General features: G+C 39.8%; 1 protein-coding gene across 4 annotated transcripts in view; it reads right to left on the reverse strand.

Moving 5' to 3' along the window:
- Positions 1–12,262, reverse strand: part of RAB3GAP2 (RAB3 GTPase activating non-catalytic protein subunit 2) — a 47,588-nt gene extending 35,326 nt beyond the window's left edge. For 2 of the 4 annotated variants that reach the window (XM_064446282.1, XM_064446280.1), the window contains exons 1-2: positions 12,064–12,262; positions 2,536–2,603 (exon numbers count right to left, since the gene is read on the reverse strand). In XM_064446282.1, coding sequence (XP_064302352.1) covers positions 2,536–2,603; positions 12,064–12,172 — 177 coding nt within the window. In that variant the 5' untranslated portion in view covers positions 12,173–12,262. Of the gene's footprint in view, positions 1–1,234; positions 1,323–2,535; positions 2,604–12,063 lie in introns of those variants that run through there. The other 2 variants (XM_064446281.1, XM_064446283.1) reach the window with 2 other exon arrangements.
- Positions 12,263–19,655: the final 7,393 nt, after the last annotated feature.

A 19,655-nucleotide genomic window follows, 5' to 3' on the forward strand; every position in this document is an offset into this window, starting at 1 on the left:
AATAAAATCACTTTCCCCTGTCCATGGTATCCATTTTCATAGCCACATATCCAACCCTACCTACTCCTAGCCCTCCAAGTATTACTCCATCCTCTAGTATCTCAAAGCAGCTATACACAAAGCCCAAAAACTTCACTTCATAGTAGTGATCATTTTCTGATCTGTACAATTTATTCTGTTGTAATAAAGTTGCATGGACTTGAAAATATACACATCTACTCCAGGCAGAAAAAAAAACTGGAGGAAGAATTTACATAGCATACTCATAATCAACTATTAGTTATATTCCTTTCCTTTTAAAGGGTTGTACCATAAAAACAGTTACTCTGTGCATACTAGAATACCCTGTGTGTCCATCAAAGTCTACCTTAGCACAGTACAAATATTCAGCTACCCACCTTTGCCCGCACTATCACTTGCTTTGTGCAAGACGACATCCCATTTTCACGTCATTTTTGTCTGTCAATGGATAGCAAGTTCTATAGCAACACATTTTCCCTAATAACTGACATTTTGCAAAACTTTATAAAGAGGTGATGAAGTAGACTGAGATACTCGTGACAACTTTAACTGCTCATGACAGAGATAAATGTATCATGTGTAAAAACGTATAACCAACACCCAAAGAAAATCCTTTTAGAAGTTTTTAATGTAATGATTTTCAAACTCAGGAAAAAGAAACAGAAATTAAAGGCCTCTCTAAGGATTAAAAGGAATCAAAATTATATCTCAGAGAATTTAAATGAAGTTACCTGCATGCATAAAGAAAGAGCTTGAAATCTGAAGACAAAATATGTCCATCTCATGTTAATGACAAAAATAAGCTAAGAGTTAAAACAGGAAAAGCACCAAACTTGCAAAAGAAACCACTTTAGAAGTTGAAAGACAGAATGATTAAAATCAGGATTTAAGACAGGATTTCAACATCACCATCCCTACAAAATAGCTAATCAGTTCCATTAAAAGACTCCTCGTGGAAGAAAACTTTTTTAAATTTTAATTTATTTTTTTAATTTTCAACACCTTCTCAAAAGTTGCTGTGTTCCATGAAATACTTTTTCAGATGACTTGAATAATTCCAAGAAAAGATGCATTCTACACCAACTATAATGCACATCAACCAACAGTTAAAAGTTTTAAAAAGGAAATTAATTGTTATATTATACTAATAATTCTCAACTCTGCACTAGACTGATGCACTCATTTTGGTATGTGTTCAGACATTCATACTCACATATTTATATGCTTCTACACAGAATGACCTGTTTGCTGTGGATGACAGTTCTTTCTTTCTGAAGGGTTTGACCTGGAACCATTAGCAACTTTGGAGGAACATAAGGAAGCAGAGAAGAAGGGGGATTTAGCAATAAGGGTGCGAACTACCTAGCAGAAGAGTTCGACATTTTAAAGAGTGAAAAAGACGACAATTTCAATTTAGCAACACCTGCTGGTTCTATCAAATTACAACATAAGTAGTAAGCAAACCATTTGTTACCCTCATTAAGTTATAAACTTTACAGCACATCTTACAAAGATGTGGCCTGAGAAACACACGCATTTCATGGCAATTATACAGGAGCTGAATACCCATCCTATTTAGAAGTTTTTATACTCCTGGTATTCCCTGGTATCAGCATTAGTGATTCATCCCTGGAAGACACCATGCTCGTTTCAATTTGTTTCTCACCTCAGCTGAAAAAAATCTGCTTCCCTGCTGAAGTAAGTACTTACAAGGATACTGCCCAACTCCTTGGGCGTACTTCCTGCATACTGAGATAAAGATAGCAGATACAAGAGGTTTGTTAGCAAAGTGCGGTCTGGATTCCTCAGTCTACCCCCTCAGCTCTAACAGGGAATTAATCAAGTAATTCTGTTCAGATGATTCATTCAGGTGCAGAAGATTTCTACACAGACAGTTTCCCTCACATTTTATGCAAGTCAGCTGGCAGCCAGAAGCCTCAGACTTACCAAAAATTACAGACCAGCTATGTTATTCTTAGTTGAACTAGTTGGACAGAGAGATGTTTTTCCCCCTTTAAAGAGCAACTGTGCTGCCCCATCCTACATATGCAATTTGACCCCTCCTGTAACACCATCCACATATCACAACATAAAAGGAGTACTACGCCTTTTATGGAGATGCTTGCACCAGTGGTTCCTGATTTAGGAGTCCTTGATTTGTATTAATGATAGATTATTATAACTCCACTGCTATGCCCTACTGTCTCTCACTAGCTATAGGATAACCCCAGCTGCAGCAGCCCAGAAAGATATGTGTGTACTCTTGTGAGAAAAAAACCTAAAGAATACAAGAATGAGTAATTATCACAATAGGTAACATCCAAGCTATATTTAGAAAAAATTACAGGACAAGGGAAAAACAGCCACAATTAAAACACTGGTCAAGACCCCTTCTTGCTCAGGTGATAACTATTTAGGAGGAAAAAAAAAAATCAAACCACCACCACACACACAATTGGAAAAGTCTTTTAGAATAGGCAAGTTAGCAATGAAAACTTATACATATGAACTCACAGGTTCTTGTAATTCTGCTTCATCCCAGCCTCCCCAGCCACCATCTTCCCAGCTCGTTGATTTGCCTGCTTTAAATGAAAAAAGATTTCTCACATGAATACAGCACAGGCCATGAAAAACACAATCAAAAAGGTTTGCTGGTGGTTGTTTTCCTTTCCCCACCAATGCATTAGAACTTCATTCACAGCAAATACTAAATGAGTTCTACAGAGAGAACCATGAAGTGGTAGAAATGGCCGTCTTATTTCTCTGTATTTACTTCCATTTTTGACACTACAGAAAAGTAATAACAGAAGTTGTAACCTAAGTACAAACTGGAAACAGGTGTAACACCTGTGTCAAATTAATTGTGACAGAACTCAGGACAAGTAACATCTTACGGTGCCCAGTATAACACATCACTGATCCCTCAACAGCGCCTCTGCACTTTACGAGAACAAATTATTCAATTAAATTTGTCTTTTCCCAGTTTCTCCACAGACATTTCAAGACAGTCAAGATAGATTTCTAGTTTTATACAGTAAACTGAAGCAAAGAGCGAGGACATAAGAGGGGGAAACGTTATGTGTCCACTTGACAAAAACTTTCCCCAACAGGTACAGAGACCTAAGACCTTATGGCAAAATTCAGGCTTTAGCTCAATATATCTAATTGTTACTATTCCAAAGACAACAAAATCTTGTACATATCAGGCAGATACAGAGGGAAAGTGAGCAGACAGCAGGCTCTCTCCAACCCTTCAGGACTTCATGCACCTGTCCCCAGATACCTTACTAACTGACGTAAGACCACCTGTAACACACCACAAGAACGACATACACATATTTTTATGAGAAATAATATTTCTACACATAAGTAAAATATCTTCCTTTTCATAAGGATGGATTTTGGATTGGTTTAAGTCAATTGCAGAATCAGCCAGTAGCAGCATAAGTTCATTTTAACAGGACATGGAAATTAATCTGTTTGTCAGATGAACAAAACACCTGAGCCCAGGATAATGCAGATCCCACCACCACCACTCCCAAGGCAAATCTGAGCTGAAGCTGTGGCCTCTGAGGGGAAAATGAGCACCTCTTTATAAGACAATACAGAGGAAAACTAACAAGACACTGATCAGTTTCAATTATGTCATTCAGAAACCTCAGAGAAACCACAAGCTTACAAAATACCTCACAAATACCTTGCAAACCATCTGAGAAAACAGAGATTCACAGAGGCAGGCCTACTTCTATTGTCTTATCAGAGTTAATATATTGGTCATATAAAAAACATCTGAAACTCATCTAAAAACACAGGATTTAAGGTGAATGTAAAATCCCATGGAAAAGGTAATTATACAGAGTCATTTAGTAGTAAAAGACGTACAATTCTCAAACACCACCATCATTGGGACCCTCAGTAAGTCGATAAGTATCCCTGTAGTTCAGTAGAAAAGCCAAGTGCTGACTTCCATCCAGAAGCACTAACATGAAATTTGAAGCAGTAAATCAATAAGAGTTCAATATATTTCTTTCAAGTTTTCATTAACTGATGTCATGGATACATTTACTTTAAGAAGTTTAAATGCCATGTCTCAAATTAGTTTAATTTCTGTTTTAAACAAGAAAGCTTTTGCCATTTTGAATGGATAAAGTGGTTTCCATCACAAACACTGCAATTTTATTTGGTCTAAAAACTCTGGCTCCTTTGCTACCAAACAAAGCAAGGCAGAATCCAGGGCAAGAAAACAGAAATCTGTATTCTGTCTGTTCAGGTAATTTTTTTTTAATTTCGTATGGCTAACAAAGACAAAAACACTTAAAATATTTTAGCTTAAGAAACTTTTCACCAATGCTGTTGAGAAGGTATTTCACAAGACTGTAGAAGACAAAACACCCACCCCATGAATAACCTTTGCTAAAATTGAAAGGTCTATACCATCTACAAAATGGTTGAGTCAGCCAGTTTTACTGCATCATCATTAATACAGATCTGACTGCACTGTTATTTCACGCATAGCTATATATGCAACAAGCTTCCAAGGGTCACAGTCTCATTTGAGGTTGAGAATTTTCCAGTGTACAAATATATAAAGGAGAATTATGGCAAATACTTTTGAATATAAACTGCAAGAAGCAATAACTAACTTCAATGTTTAGTTTAAGATAGCTAACAAAATTCTACTTCTGTTTGCATTTTATTTTCTCAAAAGGCAACAAAATCTCCTTCCTATAAAATTCATTGGGGAAAGAAATCTGTCAGTGTGCCACAGCCCAGAGAGAAACATAACCATATCCAAGAAACACAGTCAGGGCCAATGCCTTCCCCTACAGCTCAGGGGAGACCAACCTTTCCAAGAAATCTCAGACACTTCGATTCTGAGACTGAACACCCAACATAAAATTTTAACAGTGAGGATTCTTGCTGCCCCTTTGTGAACAGCTACATTGTCAGAGTGGTTGTCATCTTCCTCAGATGAAGCTAGATCAATCAAAAAAGGATGGAAAAATGAGGTAATGCTGAGGCACCATCCCACTGATGAAGCTGCAGACATCTTTCAGAACTGTGACCTGTTCTGCAAAGTCAGCAGCTCCTCCAGCTTACAAGGGCTCACAAGCTTACTCCTTCATATCCAGCCTCCATGCTGTATAGACTGCCCTGTACACACTAATCGTGTATTTCTGAAGCCCCTGCATGCATTCCTTCCTTGTTTCGATACATTTTTTAAGAGATTAAATTAAAAATAAAATCGTTTCCTTACCCATTTCATTCAGACACTTCACCTAAGCAACGTCTAGTGAAGCAGGGTATTAGGCAATATGTAACTAACCTCTGAAACAATGGACAGAGATGCAGAGGGATACACCTGTAACGCTTTAACTCAAAGCACAGTTATTCACCTGTGCCAATGAGTTACAAAACATCCCATGGAGGCTGCAGGCTTGCAGAGACTTTCCCATCCGCCAGTACTTGACAGTGTTATAATGTAACATAATGTAACACAAGTGACATTCAGAGTAACAGCATTTGTTTTCCCAGGTATGCATTACACATGATGGAGGCCTGCTTTCCCAGAGATGGCTGAACACCTCCATGCCCACGGCAAGTGGTGAACTAATAATTCCTTCTTTTGCTTTGCTTGTGCAACTTTTGATTTACCTGCTAAACTGTCTTTATTTCAACCCACAAGTTTTCTCACTTTTACCTTTCCAATTCTCTTCCCTACCCACTGTAGGGGGAGTGAGCAAGTGGCTGTGTGGTGCTTAAGTTGCTGACTGGGGTTAAACCACACCACTTGTGTGTGGTTTGTTGTGCATGTGTGTAGTTTGTTGGGCTTATGATCTTCCACCTTGTTTCCCAACCATGCTTTAAGGATTTATAAAATTAAGTAATAGTGCAAGAAATGATTGCTTATTAAGTGCAAGAGTTTCAGGTTTTTTCTATGTATATTTACTGCTATTCTGATCCCACTGGATTGCATAATTAGTGAAGAAATACAAGCAGTTTCTCCTCTCTTCAGGCCAAGGAATTTTAGAAATAGTTTAGAATCTTCTTGCTATTCAGTAATCATAGGCCATTTATTTCCAAAGCTCCTCTAACATGGAGACTGACAAATACATTAGGTTGTTTTGCCTTTTGAGATGCTCCTTTTGAGACTAGTATTACATTTGATTTCTCTTATCACTTCAGACATCGTAAGTGGAAAAAAGTTGACACTCAAACTAAGTTAGCTCACTAATCTGACAAAGAACCACTTGAGCAATTCCTCTTCCTTTAGGTGGTCACAGCTGCTCCCAACAGAATAAAAGCCGACCAAGTTAAAAGTAATCCAGGTACTACAGAGATGCTTTAAACTGCAAGTTTCCATGGCTTACAGTTGTAACTTAACTCCAAAAACAAAGTTTGAGGTACCATGGGGAGGGGGGAAGCTTTGTGATGCTACATAGCACAGGAAATAAATGAAACAGACTGCATACAAAACATAGTATTTCAGCTTTCTTTCAGGTGCAAGTGACAGCTTAAGTTATACCAAGAAATAAGGAAGCCTATCCAGTAAAGAAGGTGCTAAGGCAGAAAATAACTCAAGTGTGAAGATAATTTGGACAAAGTACTCTGACACCATTCTGTCATCTGTGTTGAAAGCATGTCATTTAGTCTTCCCTACATCTCAGAATGTATTAAATATTACAGATGTAACAGTGCAGGTAGAGTGTGTATTTTTATATTTTAGTGAAAACTGAATGAAGTGAATCTTAAATGTATATAATGCAATCTGAAGAAAGAGGATCTGATTAAAGAGCCACTACAAGAGAGCTTGGCAGAAGACTCTTCAGTACGAATATACCAAATTCAGTAATAGGGATACAGAAACAGTTAAGAACCACCCTACTGTTAAATGCAATCTAGAATTTGATTTTGTAATCGGGTTTTTTTTCCTTTATAACCTTGTCTGCAACCCTGAAATAAAAAGCCTGGCCTTCTGTTTTTCTGAATTAAATTAGTTGATCCAGATAAAGGAGAGCATGCAAGGACAGCTCTGAAGATGTTGTTTAGAGAAACTGGGCTGAAGAGCATTTTCAGGATGCTGTCAATGTAACAGGGCTGGATTTTGGAGAGTTCCTTCGCCAGGCTTAAGCCATCATTCCTACTGTAAAAAGAAGCTGTAAAGTAACACCTCATAGCTTGGAGCAACCCCCTAAATCAGGGGGTTGATTTATTCACACACACACACCCACCCACCCACCCACCCTCCCCAAACAAGCAGCAGCATCTGAAAGCTGTGTGTTGTGCCACGTGCCACTCTGAAGTTGTCAGCTCACTACCACTGATGCAGGTATCACTGCTTGGGAACTCCCAAGGACAAGTTTGGGTTTGGGTTATTTTTTCTTATTAATTTCATTTAGGTAATGGGAGATAAACACATGTGGGGGAACTAAAAATATCTGCACACCAGGAAAATACTGATTTTTTTTTTTTTTATTCCATATTATACCACCAAAGTTCAGCTAGCAGCAGTCCTACCTGGCTATGTCACTGAATTGCTGTCATGAAGCCTATCAAATGTTTTAAAACACACAGTTCAAGCTCAGAGTCTACTGGAAGACCAGAGACATATCAATTCAAGTTGTTAAATTCTTCAGATTATAAAGATTAGAGCAAATGTTGTCTTCATTACTCAATTTTCTGCTCTTTTCAGTTAAATATCCATTAATTTCTTACTGCTAAAATTCTGTTATGACTGTGAAGCTTTATCACATTTTGCAAATAAATGGATTTTTTTCATTCATGTGTACGCCTTATTATAGACAGCTGTATAATGGAGTTAACTGGTACAGCTGTCTTCTGATCCAGCCAACATGCATCCCAAAACATCTTCAACATAGCAAGCTGTCAAATTAAATGTAATGGAAGCACTTCTATTCCCAGTGTTTGCACATTTGAGACAACGGTTCTCAAAGCCACTTCGATACCACTAGGCTCAGGCTCCACAGAGCATTTGTGCCTCATAATTAGCATTCAATTTTCCCAATAATTTTAAATTCTCATGCTTTATTAGTCCTGTTCATTAAAACATGGAAAAGCATTGAACCCCTTTTTTTCCTAGGGAATAAAGGAATGGAAATTCCATATGATGCATCCTTAACCAGTTTACTCCATAATACCATTTTTATTTATTTAAGCCATGTGAGGTAAGATCTACCCCAACACCTCTTATTCTAATACATATAACTAAAAAGTAGCTATATATTTCTATCACTACAGATCAATGGTCACCTTAACAGCCTATGAGTGCTTCTTAAATTATTTTAGCATTGTGTTATTAGCAATCTTAACATGCAATTGCATTAACGCAAGCAAGGAGAACAACATGAATACTTCCTTCCAGTGTTTCCTGACCTGGGAGGAAACAGGCACCTGCAGAACTGATTTTACATGAGGATCAAAGGAGGAGGACACCTTTTTTTTCCCTCCCCAGTTTAACAGACAAGTATGTCCTTTGCACAAACTAGACAAACTGTTGGGCTACAGAAAAAGATTAAGTGAAGTTGAAGTTGACAGGATGCTTTCCATCATCTTTTTCTACCATTGAATGTGTTTAAATATTTACCTCTACAAAGGAAAGAAAAAAATAATAAAGTTCCCTTTAGAATAAAAATGCAGGTTGTTTTTTTTTTAAGTCAGTTACCTACATCTATATTTTTAATATACATAGCACTTTGATAAGCCTTTTCAAATTAAAATTGAAATTGACAGCTTCGCTTACCTTCTTGTAACTAAATTAAATATGTCGCTATGTCAAATACAACTAGGTGATAAGGCACAGCCTTTTTATTCATACTAAAGGCATCTAACTTCGAACTTTAATAAAAGTCACAGTATCATATAGTGATTTAGAAACGTAAACTGCTTGTATTTTCAGAAGCAAATTATTTTCCTTTAAAATGTATCTACAAAAATGCTTTCACCTTAACCACCCCAGAGTGCCGTGAGCCAGACTCACAGAAAATATTATGATTAGAATGAAAAAACGACCAAAGCTAAAACAGCAGAAAAAATTCTCTGATCTATAACTAAGAAACCAAAAAAGATAAGACCTATAGCTTCCAACAAAAACCCAAGAACCCACACACTGAAGAACATGGAGGCACCTTTTTAAAAACATTTGTTATCCAAAATCTGACTGGCACTTTTGAAAATTCTACAAAGCACCTAAAATATTAAGTTATGACTAACCAATTTGTTAATTAAAACACTTTTTAAAAATAAAAATATTTAATAAGAACTTTTATTTTCCTAAGGTAGCTAATATTTTGCACTTAAATATGAAGTTAAATACTAGTGAAAGGGTTTCCATACAAATGCAGTGTAAATTAAAAAAAAAGCACACAAGAAACAAAAGTAAATAAAAGGTGCCAGTTCTCCAGTTTAAAATAAAAAAATACTTTTAATTTCGACATACATTTATTAAGCTATGCTTGTTCACATATAATCAATTACATAGATATTAAGTTTAGTACAAAAGTTGTATTTGATAGCAAATGAAGATATTTTCGTTGTTGAACTTCTCAGTAAAAAACAAACTACTCATTAGTTTTTTCCCCATAAGAGTAAAAATATAAAAGCAGATTAAAAGCAAAGTTTTTAAACATACAACTTTAATAAAATTTAATAAACTGTTTTAAAACCATGCATTCTGCCGATAGAACAGTTTTTATTAAAGCATTCCTTGATAAAAAAACCCCACGTTTATATGTTGCTCAGTTAAAAAATATTTGCCTTGGCTCTTTGTGCCATAAAATGCAATATGCAGTTTAAGTATTCAGTTGGCTAGGCCGCAAAGTAGCCGCAAAGCAGATTTGGAGAAACAAGTGTAACAGGAAGAGAATCTCCTGCTGCATGCAGCCAAATCCGCTTTTTTCTAACTTAGGATATCTGCACAGTTTACTCATTTCTAACTTAAGATACCTCTGCAAGTTGTAACAATGTTTCTCCCTGTCACAGACCAAAGCACTAAGGATTTCTGCTTCAAAATCTTATGTAGAAGTCACTTTCGGAACTCTTACTTGCTTATGTTCACTTACATCCTGAACCATGAAAACAGCTGTAGTATCAAAAAGTTACCAGCACAAACCCAAAAGATTTCAAAAAGCCTAAATCAGCAGTATTTTGAAAAATACTCGATTCTGACACTCTGCCTTGATGACTGAATGAGCAAATACAAAAATAGTCCAGAATACAGCCAACTCATTAAAATGGAAGAACAGCACATTTTAGAACATGTTCCTTCTTTCCTTCTATCATTTTTGTGGTTTTACAACATACTAAATGCTTTCTCTCTTTACAGATGCCATTTGATAAATCTACTCTAACAAAAGTATCCAAAAGTTATTTTACACAAACTTCTCTCACATGTGCCACCAAATAGGAGAGAAATTTTAATATTCCTTTCAGCATATACTTTTAGAAACACAAACACATTGCAATCTTTTGCTTTTATCTTCAGTATTCAAGAGGCACTAACAGAACCCTAATGGTTCCAGAATTCCTCCTTTAGATATGGAGGATACCAAAAGAAAAGCCATATGAACCATATGGAATCTCTATGCATTTTTCAGAACATTACTGCAGTCAAACAACAAGCAGAAGTACTGTCACATAATTGTTTTCTACCAGAAGTTTTGGACAATGAAGACTGGCTGTATAAAATTCTTCCAGAAATACTTTCTTCCAAGCGCATCTCAAGAACAGAGTAAATTAAATTAAATCTTGAACACAAAAAGAAAGCAATAATAAAATATAACAACATGCACACAGAAGTTTTAGTGGCAAAGTTAACTAGCTGAGCATATATGCTACTTTAAAAACCTATTTCACAATTATTGTGTCATCTTTTTACCGGGGCCTGTAGTGACAGGACAAAGGCCGACAGTTTTAAAGTGAAGGAGGGTAGATTTAGGTTGGATATAAGGAAGAAGGATTTTCCAATGAAGGTGGAGAAACACCGAAACAAGTTGCCCAGAGAAGTTATGGGTGTCCCATCATTGCAACTGTTCAAGGTCAGGTTGGTCAGGGCTTTGAGCAACCTGTTCTAGTGAAAGATGTCCCTGCCAGTGGCAGGGGGCTGGACTGATGGACTTTAAAGGTCCCTTCCAACGCAAACTATCCTATGATGCCCCCCTCCTTAGACTCACACACACACCCCCCAGACCTTTCAAGCTTTGTTAATAAGCACCTTGCTGCTATCTCTCATAGCTGTTTACAGTTGAGAGGACTTTATAAGCACCCTCATTAACCCCCTTCAAACACTTCCTTTCCATGCCGTTGCCAGAAAGCCAAAACACCATCCAAATACAGTTAACCCAGCACAGCACTAACAACACACAGGCCAGCATCTCATTTCCCTGTACTGTCTACCCTGGGCACGGATCTGTTGGCCCTTGTTTGTTGAGAATACAGCTTCTGTTCCAGACAGCTCCGCTCGCTCTGTGCACTGCCTCACGCAATGGAAATCTGGTCCACAACTTTGGACTGTAGTGGCTGTAAGACTTACTGTCTTTTAATTTAATCTGCCAAACTAAATCTTTAGTATACTTTAAGTGCATTTTGCGTTATTAGATGATCCTGCGTGCACAACATTTGTTAACTTTACCAGACCATCTTCCGACAACTGCACCCTCTTAGGGAGAAAATCAGAAACTTTCATCTGGAAGTTTGTGGCACACATGGTCTGTGGCCAAAGAGCTTCACCTACATACTGCGGGATAAGGGCCGATATCTGAGAACATCTGAACACCTGAAACGCCCGGGAAATCAGACGCTGTGGGTGAAGATGTGGCACCTGTAGGATGACACCCGCCCTTCACAGCCCCCTATCATAGGAACGACGCCGAGCACTCGCCCACCCGCCACCACCCCCTGCGGGCCGCCGGCACCTCCTCAGCGGGCGGGGGCTCCCGCCGCACGGAGCCCCGAGGGGGCCACAGGGAACAGGCCCGCCGCTGGGCCGGGACGAACCGGGCCCCCAGCACGGCGGGCTGGACTCACCGCTCTCCTTGCCGGCCGCGACGCCGCCTTGGCGGCGCTGTGGGCAGAGGAAGTCGCGAGCCGCCTCCAGGTCCTGGAAGTGGCCGAAGTGAACCAGGGCGCACGACATGGCGCTACCGCCGCCAACCCGGAAACGGTGGCAGACTTCCCTCACGACCGGCGCCGCGCAGGGCGCATGCGCGGCCCGCCCCGCGGCCCCGGCAGCCGGCGGGGCGGGGGCGGCCCCTGAGTCGGCGGGGTCACTCTTACGGTCCTCCTCCTCCGGCCAGCGACGTGGCCGCTCGCGGTCGCAGACCGGGAGAGGCGGCGGGGCCCGCCCTGAGGAGGCGGGGAGGGTGGGGGCGGGTGCCGCCTCCCCGTCGCCGATCCTGAGGGGAATAGCTGCCTGCGTGTCCGCCTTTCCCCTGGCCCCCGAGCCTGGAGCGGGATGGGGCTGCGGGGGTACCGTGCCTGCTGCCCGCGGGGCTGGCTCTGCCCACGGCACAGGCACAGGCACAGGCACAGGCACCGGCACCGGCACCGGCACCGAGGAGCAGCCCTAGACGCCCCGTCTTGGCAAACCCGGGAGGAAGAACAGCCGCCAAATCCCGGGTTGTGTTCTCAGGGCCGGCTCGTTACGCCGTCAGTGGCCGTAACTGGCGTGTGAGAGTTGCATTGACAATGGCGGCGTACTTGGCGGGGAAGATGCGACAGCTCCCCACAGGCCTGCGTCTAAGGAAGGTGATCTGAGACACCGATAAATCTTCATCATCCAGGCCTAATGGTGAACCAACGCAGCCCTAAACGCCTGTATGACTTTAATGAATAGGGGACACCTTTAATGGGTAGCGAGGATAGGGTTTCTCTCAGTCTTAATTGCTCTAGTAAATAGAAAGCTTTTGTTTGGGTTTAATGTCAACCAATTTCTATTCCTTCTCTGGACACTGAGGCATCTTAGTGGCAGCTGTGGCTATGAGGAGTGAGACTTGTGGAGTGACATCAGTATAGTGTTGACAGCTGATCCACAGCTCGAAAACCTCCCCTTAGGGCAAGGAGAAAAACACGGGTGAGAAGAACACAAGGGGATGTTTTATGGGCCCCAAAGAAACAGACATTGCCCTGTCCACAGGCCTTAACAATTTTTTAATGGATTCTACTTTATCAGGCTTATTTTTTAGTACAAATTCCTCTTGCTTGTTTTCACACAGATGTCTCTTATTTGGTAGATAACAACATGCCTGTGTCTTTAGTGGTTAAAGCAGAAATGATTGAGCAAGTAGTCCCAGTTATTCTGAAAGTTTGGTTTGTGGTCTAGGGTTTTTGGGTGGTCTTTAAACACCTTCTAAGACTGAACACATTTTTTACTAAGTGAAGTTTCATTCCAAACTGGATTCCATTTAGACTTTCCTGAAGGCACTGACTGTAATGGGCTATAAACTCTAGAAAATCTCTGTTGGATTTTCAAAGAAACTGGGTTTAACTTATCCTGACAACTGTTTAATGTCTTCAGCTGTTCTATTTGGTTGCAGTAATCTGGACTGCATAGCAGTTTTTCCCTTAGCAACAGCAGGGACATTTTGTTTTTACATTTAAAATCAGGGGCTCCTCATGCAACACAGAGGTTAGACTTGAAGTAAAGCAGATGAATAATCTTGTGCCTATTCAATACAGAGCTGTTAAATCCTATTTTTCTGAACGGGTGTAAAATTACATGCTGTGTATCAACAGAAAGGAGGTGCTTCAAAAATAAGGCCCCAGTGTGGGAAAGGTTGGAAGCAACCGGTGTTGAGGAACGGCTAATAGCTCTGAAGATGCTCTAATTAAACATGTAAAGCCTGTGGGGGAAATGACGCTTTGGATGTGTAACATGTGCAGTCACTAGTAATGTCAAGTGAATAAATAAAGAGTATGCAAGAAATTAAATTAGCAACCTGGTCTGTCATTCTTTAGCGACACTTTCATTGCATTATCGAAATTCCTTATTTAGAGACTACTGAACAGTATAAGACGCTGTCCCATCCCCGCCTGGTTTGCTGTACACAAAGAAGCCAAGTTACAAAACTGCCAAGGTACTAATTAATGCATAAAATAAGTCAATTAATAATTCAGCAAATGAATTAATATTTCAAGGCAGGGTTGAGTCCTGATGCACTCACATTATCACTTTGGATACTGAATTACCTTTTGTGTGTTTGTTATACCTCCTTCAGTATATTCATTATAATTATATGGGCAGCTATAAAAAAAACTGCTTTGAAAAACCTCTGTCATAAATAAAGTTCCTGAAGCCATTCCGATAAATGCTTAATATCCAAAGTTAACAATACTTTGCGCTTACATAGGTCCTGTCATTTGGAGACCTTAATGCAGTTTACAAAAATGCATAATTGTGGATGTTAGGGGTTTTCACTTGGGGAAATGACGGTAACAAAAGATTAAGTTTTTGCTCAGGATCAGTCCACAAATCTGTGGGGTACTGCCAGTAAAACTCCACTTTCTTCACCATCAGTGAGGATCTCCACCTGTCACTCGTTCATGTTAGTTATCATGAATGTGATTATACTATCATATGCAGAGTCCTGAATTTGGCCTTGGATAATAAGTGCAAACAAAACCAGCAACTTAGTAATAGTTATAGCAGACACACCTATACCGTAATTCCAGCCTGATGAAAACAATCGCCTTGTCAGATACATGGATATGTGGCTTCCAAGTAATGCAGTCAGCACTCATGGGGAGGGAACAAGAATTAAACAGTGTTCAATACAATGCAGAGAAAAGCAGGGAGAATATGGAGAACCTCAGTCAAGCATTTGCGCTTGTACCACATCTTTCACTGCTGTCTAATCACAGCAAAGCATAGAACTGCATCCTTAGATGCCTGAGTAAGTGACATCTGTCTCACATACGCCAAATACCCACTGTTCCCAAAGCTTCAATATAACCTACAGTGGTTTTTCACCTCTGAACATCAATTTGCATACTTATATCTTTACATAACTTTCTAAATTCAGATTTATATGAAGATATATAAAATACAAAGGTATAAAAAGAACAGTATGTCACAAAATGATCTCTCTTGGGGTATCTGTAACAGACCTTTCTCTCTATCCAGTGGACAAGGCATTGAATTCTTTTGTCCCGAGCTCCCACGCAGGCATGAGGCAGAACTGGGACAGGGCTAGAAGCATGAAGATTCATTATTGCTTTTACAGACAGTTTATGAAATTTAGTAAAGGTTGTATTTGAAGAACAGAGGATGGAAAGATGCCCTTGATATTAACCTTTTCCTATAAATTACATTTACTGCATATAGAAAAATATCTGCTAAGCCTGAGTTTGTGGAGGGAAAACAACATACTGAAGACATTACTTCCATTTTGTCCCTAGACTAGATGTTCTGACTCACAGCAAAGGCAGGACAGGCGTGAACATAGAGAGGGCCAAACAGTACATCTCTTCTGATCATTCTCAGTTGGGTTAAGTCTGGATTTAAGCAACCTTTTTTCCTCTCTGTGCCCTTAGGCGGGCCACTGCAGGCCAGCTCCAGCTGAAATTTATCCACAACAGCCTGTAAGGATTAACAAGATTGTGGCTGCGCTTGTTCCAAAGTCATCATTTGCAGCTTGAGGTAATGTGGAAGGCATGAAGACTAGTGTCTCCACTTGACTAGTCTTGAGATTTTATTCACAAATCTTTCTGGAGAGACATGTTTACTATCCTGGCCTTCAATTAAAAGAATATTTTCACCTGAACTCCAGATAATCTGAATCCTAAATTCATATTCCAGATTTTTGTTTTTGAATTAATAGAATTTCTAAGATAATCTGGATGTTTCTTCATCATTGAATGTTCGTGATTGATGCTGCCCAGAGTCTTATCTTTTGCATTTCTTGATTTTCACCTAAAGATGTGGTTTAAACACTGTTTTAACAGAGAGCCCACATACAAATACCTATTAGAAGATAGCAAAAACCCCCGAAGTTTTCTTCCCACAGTCTTCAGAAGGCATTTTGGGACAGAAGTGATCTGTACCTACATACCCATCTTGGAAACACCAGGCCTCCTCGTTGGAGATTGCAACATTTAGTCCCCTAATTTCTGTGTAGTAAAGTTACCTGCATTCCTCCATGGTACACTTTGGGTTTACGTGAAGTTGTAAATTCTAGGATTTGATTCACTGTAATCCATGCCTAATGCATAATAATTGAATATTTTAGGTCTGTATATATGTACCCAAAGCATAGTCTGTCATGCACACTTGATTCCTGTCCTGCATTGAGCCAGTATTTTTTATTTTAAAAATAGGGTCTGGAAATGAAAGCAAATCCTGCCCTTCCAACTTATCTACCAGCCTGTAGCAGTACCATGTGCAGCACCAGAGCCTGTCTTGCTCCTTTTTTCCTCCTCACCTTCCTGGGCCAAACTCAGACTAGCATCCCAGCCAGCCTGCCTGTTATCTCTGCATGCAGCAGGTAGCTATTGCTAAGCAACTGGAGACTAGGCACCACAGCCTGCTTTTAAAGTGGAGAATTAACTAAATTAGTTTTGATGAAGACAAGACACAGCTGAAGAGAAGGCAGGAGTGAGAAAAAAAAAAATCAGCTGTGATTTGCGCTAGAGAACAAAAGGTGTCCAAGCATAAAGGGGAGTTTTGAAAGCAAAGAGGGAACTATGTATGTGGCCCAAGTGGAAGAAATAAACAATTAGGTGTTCTTTAGGGAAAGTGCTGTCTCTATAGTTGTACATCACCTAACACAGCAAAGCTCCAAATCTAGGGGTCTGCAAGAACACTATCATAACATAAACAAGTGAAGAAAAAGTGCTGCCACAGAACCTTCCACATCTGCCTCTTACTGGTCCCGATCTAAACACAGCCTCACAGCTACCTCTAATAGGAGATAAAGAATGTGGAAGGAAAAGTGAGGGAACTTAATAGTTCAGTTTTCTGTCCTGGAGAATTGCTACCTCTGTTGGCTCCTTGAGCCACCCTGGCTTGCATGACATCAAGCCTGCAGTGGCCTTGGGTGACTGCGCAGCGACTGAGGACCCACCATATATTTTCTGTAACCCTAACAAACAGTGTCACTACTGCATTCATGCATAGCCCATAAAGAATTTTTCTTCCAATAAGGACATTTTGTGCTAACTAAGTATGGCAAATCCCATTCTTTTGTATTGCCGAGTTCCCTGACCCCAGAATTGAAATCGCAGCATTCCATGAAAAAGCACATTGGCTAGTGGGCTCGATATCTTGCATTATTCTTCTAGAGATATAAAGGCCAAGCGAAACATATGCAAGTTTTTCTGAGCATATTAATGTTTTGTCATTGATTCACTGCAATAACACTTATTCCCATCTACACTCACTTTTCATGAATATTTCAGCAAATAATTTCACAGGCTGAAATAGTCTCAGGAATAAAAGTATGCAAATGTTGAAGAACGTTGCCAAAAAAACCCTGTACTACAACTGTGATTCTACCAGTTACACGCCCCCAGTCATGGAGCATATGTGTATCCCATTGAATTTTTGGTCTAATTATGACAAATCAATATGAATGAGAATTCAAATATTGAATATTTAGACTGGAAAACTTACAGGCCAATAATTCTTTGTTACAATTAATTTGTGAGTGAATCTGAACAAGCTGAACACAGTTTTCTAGTGTGCAGAACGTTGAAAACAAAAGCAGAGAGAAATATGTAAGGTGATTGCTTTTCAGCAATGCAGCTTTGCTTGTAGTGGGTGTCAGTCAATCATGTGTTCTATTTATCTCCTGCTCTTAAATGACAGCAATAGATTTTACAAGATCTTAGTTCACAAATATATCTTCAGACAACCTTCAGATACTACTTTGAGTTTTACGTAAATTGCATAGTTAAATCTCATAGGCTTATTCAGTGACAGAGCACAATAAGATGGATTTCTTACATAATTCATATCTCTGAAGTACATTCTTTTCAATAATTGGTTGTCTCAGTATATTATTATATATCTGGGTTTTCAGCACATAAGCTAGAACTCTCTAGAGAGGGGCTTAAAAGCTAGGGACATCTCTTTTGGTTTCAGTATTGTTAGGAATGCAGCTGACATACATAGGTGCTATATCATTCCTACTTTGCTAATATGCTATCAATCAAGCAAAAAAAATACTCATTTTCTGTATTAGAAGTTCATCTCTATAATGTCTTTATTCATTACAGTGAGACTTTGATGTCACAGATCTGAGAGAAATATCAGGAAGAGATATAAACAAAGAGAAGAAAGGACGCCTAGTCTCCGTGATCCTTTATGAGAAAAAACCTGAATGTCAGCAAAGCAAATTTACCATCTCAGAGGATGAGCTCAGACTGCCATCTGCGGGATTTAGGGCTGATAAACCTCGCTGAAGGGCTGAGAAATTTAGCTTGTGTGGTGGATCTAACTGGATGCCTTCCAGTAGTCAAAGCATTCATTGTAAATATCTTATCCAGTGAACTTTTCACTCAGTCGTTCAGTTTGCAAACTCTTTGCAAACCTGGCCTGATTTCTAAGTACTTGCAGAGTTGTTTGGAATAATAGTTTTTGATCTACAGCCTGTTCTCAAACTTCAATATGTTTCTGATCTCTGACTGCTTACTTAATTTATATGGGATTTTTTTCCAGTTTTGCTTGGGTTTTTTGCCCTTTGTTTCCTTTTAAAGAGGGAAGTAAAATATACTGAACAGTAAAAAGTGGTTAATTAAAAAATCATGCTATCATAGATCACCTGTCTGTGATCATCACCCGAAGACAAAAGGCCCATTAGTCTCTATCCAGGCATTCATAAGAAGTTGGGGAAATGCTTCCCTAAAGTTTGTGCATACAATATTGGGTTTATGTAAAATATTTATGACTAATGTAACACAGACGCCATCTAATGTAACAGCTGGCTAGAGTGCTAATTGCCACCCACAAATGCTTGTAATGAAATCGTCACTGGAGTGCAAGCAGAAGGCAGGCCTGAGCTGTCAAACCGCAGTGGTGTGGCAGGCGTTGGGGGTGCAAGACAGCTTGACATGCGTCAGCACAGCTATTCACCTGTAAGAATAGGTCAAGCTACATTCATCCATGTCATGCTGGTTCCAGGTATCACCATAATTCCTTGGAGCAAGAGAAAATCTCTTATTCCAAGTAATGGATTATTTTAGTCTTAGAATCATAGAATGGTTTAGGTTGGAAGGGACTTTTAGAGGCCATCTAGTCCAACCCCCCTGCAGTGAGCAGGGACACCTTCAACTAGATCAGGTTGCTCAGAGCCCTGTCCAACCTGACCTTGAACGTTTCTAGGGATGGGACATCTACCACCTCTTTGGGCAACCTGTTCCAGTGTTTCACCACCCTCATTTTAAAAAATTTTTTCCTTATATCCACTCTAAACCTACCCTCCTTTAGTTTAACACCGGTGCCCCATGTCCTATCACAACAGGCCTTGCTGAAGAAGTTGCCCCCATCCTTTCTATAGTCCCCCTTTAAGTACTGAAAGGCAACAATAAGGTCTCCCCGCAGCCTTCTCTTCTCCAGGCTGAACCACCCCAGCTCTCTCAGCCTGTCCTCGTAGGAGAGGTGCTCTAGTCCTTGGATGATTTTT

Source organism: Phalacrocorax carbo, chromosome 3 (genome assembly GCF_963921805.1).
Source record: "Phalacrocorax carbo chromosome 3, bPhaCar2.1, whole genome shotgun sequence".
Classification (NCBI taxonomy): domain Eukaryota; kingdom Metazoa; phylum Chordata; class Aves; order Suliformes; family Phalacrocoracidae; genus Phalacrocorax; species Phalacrocorax carbo.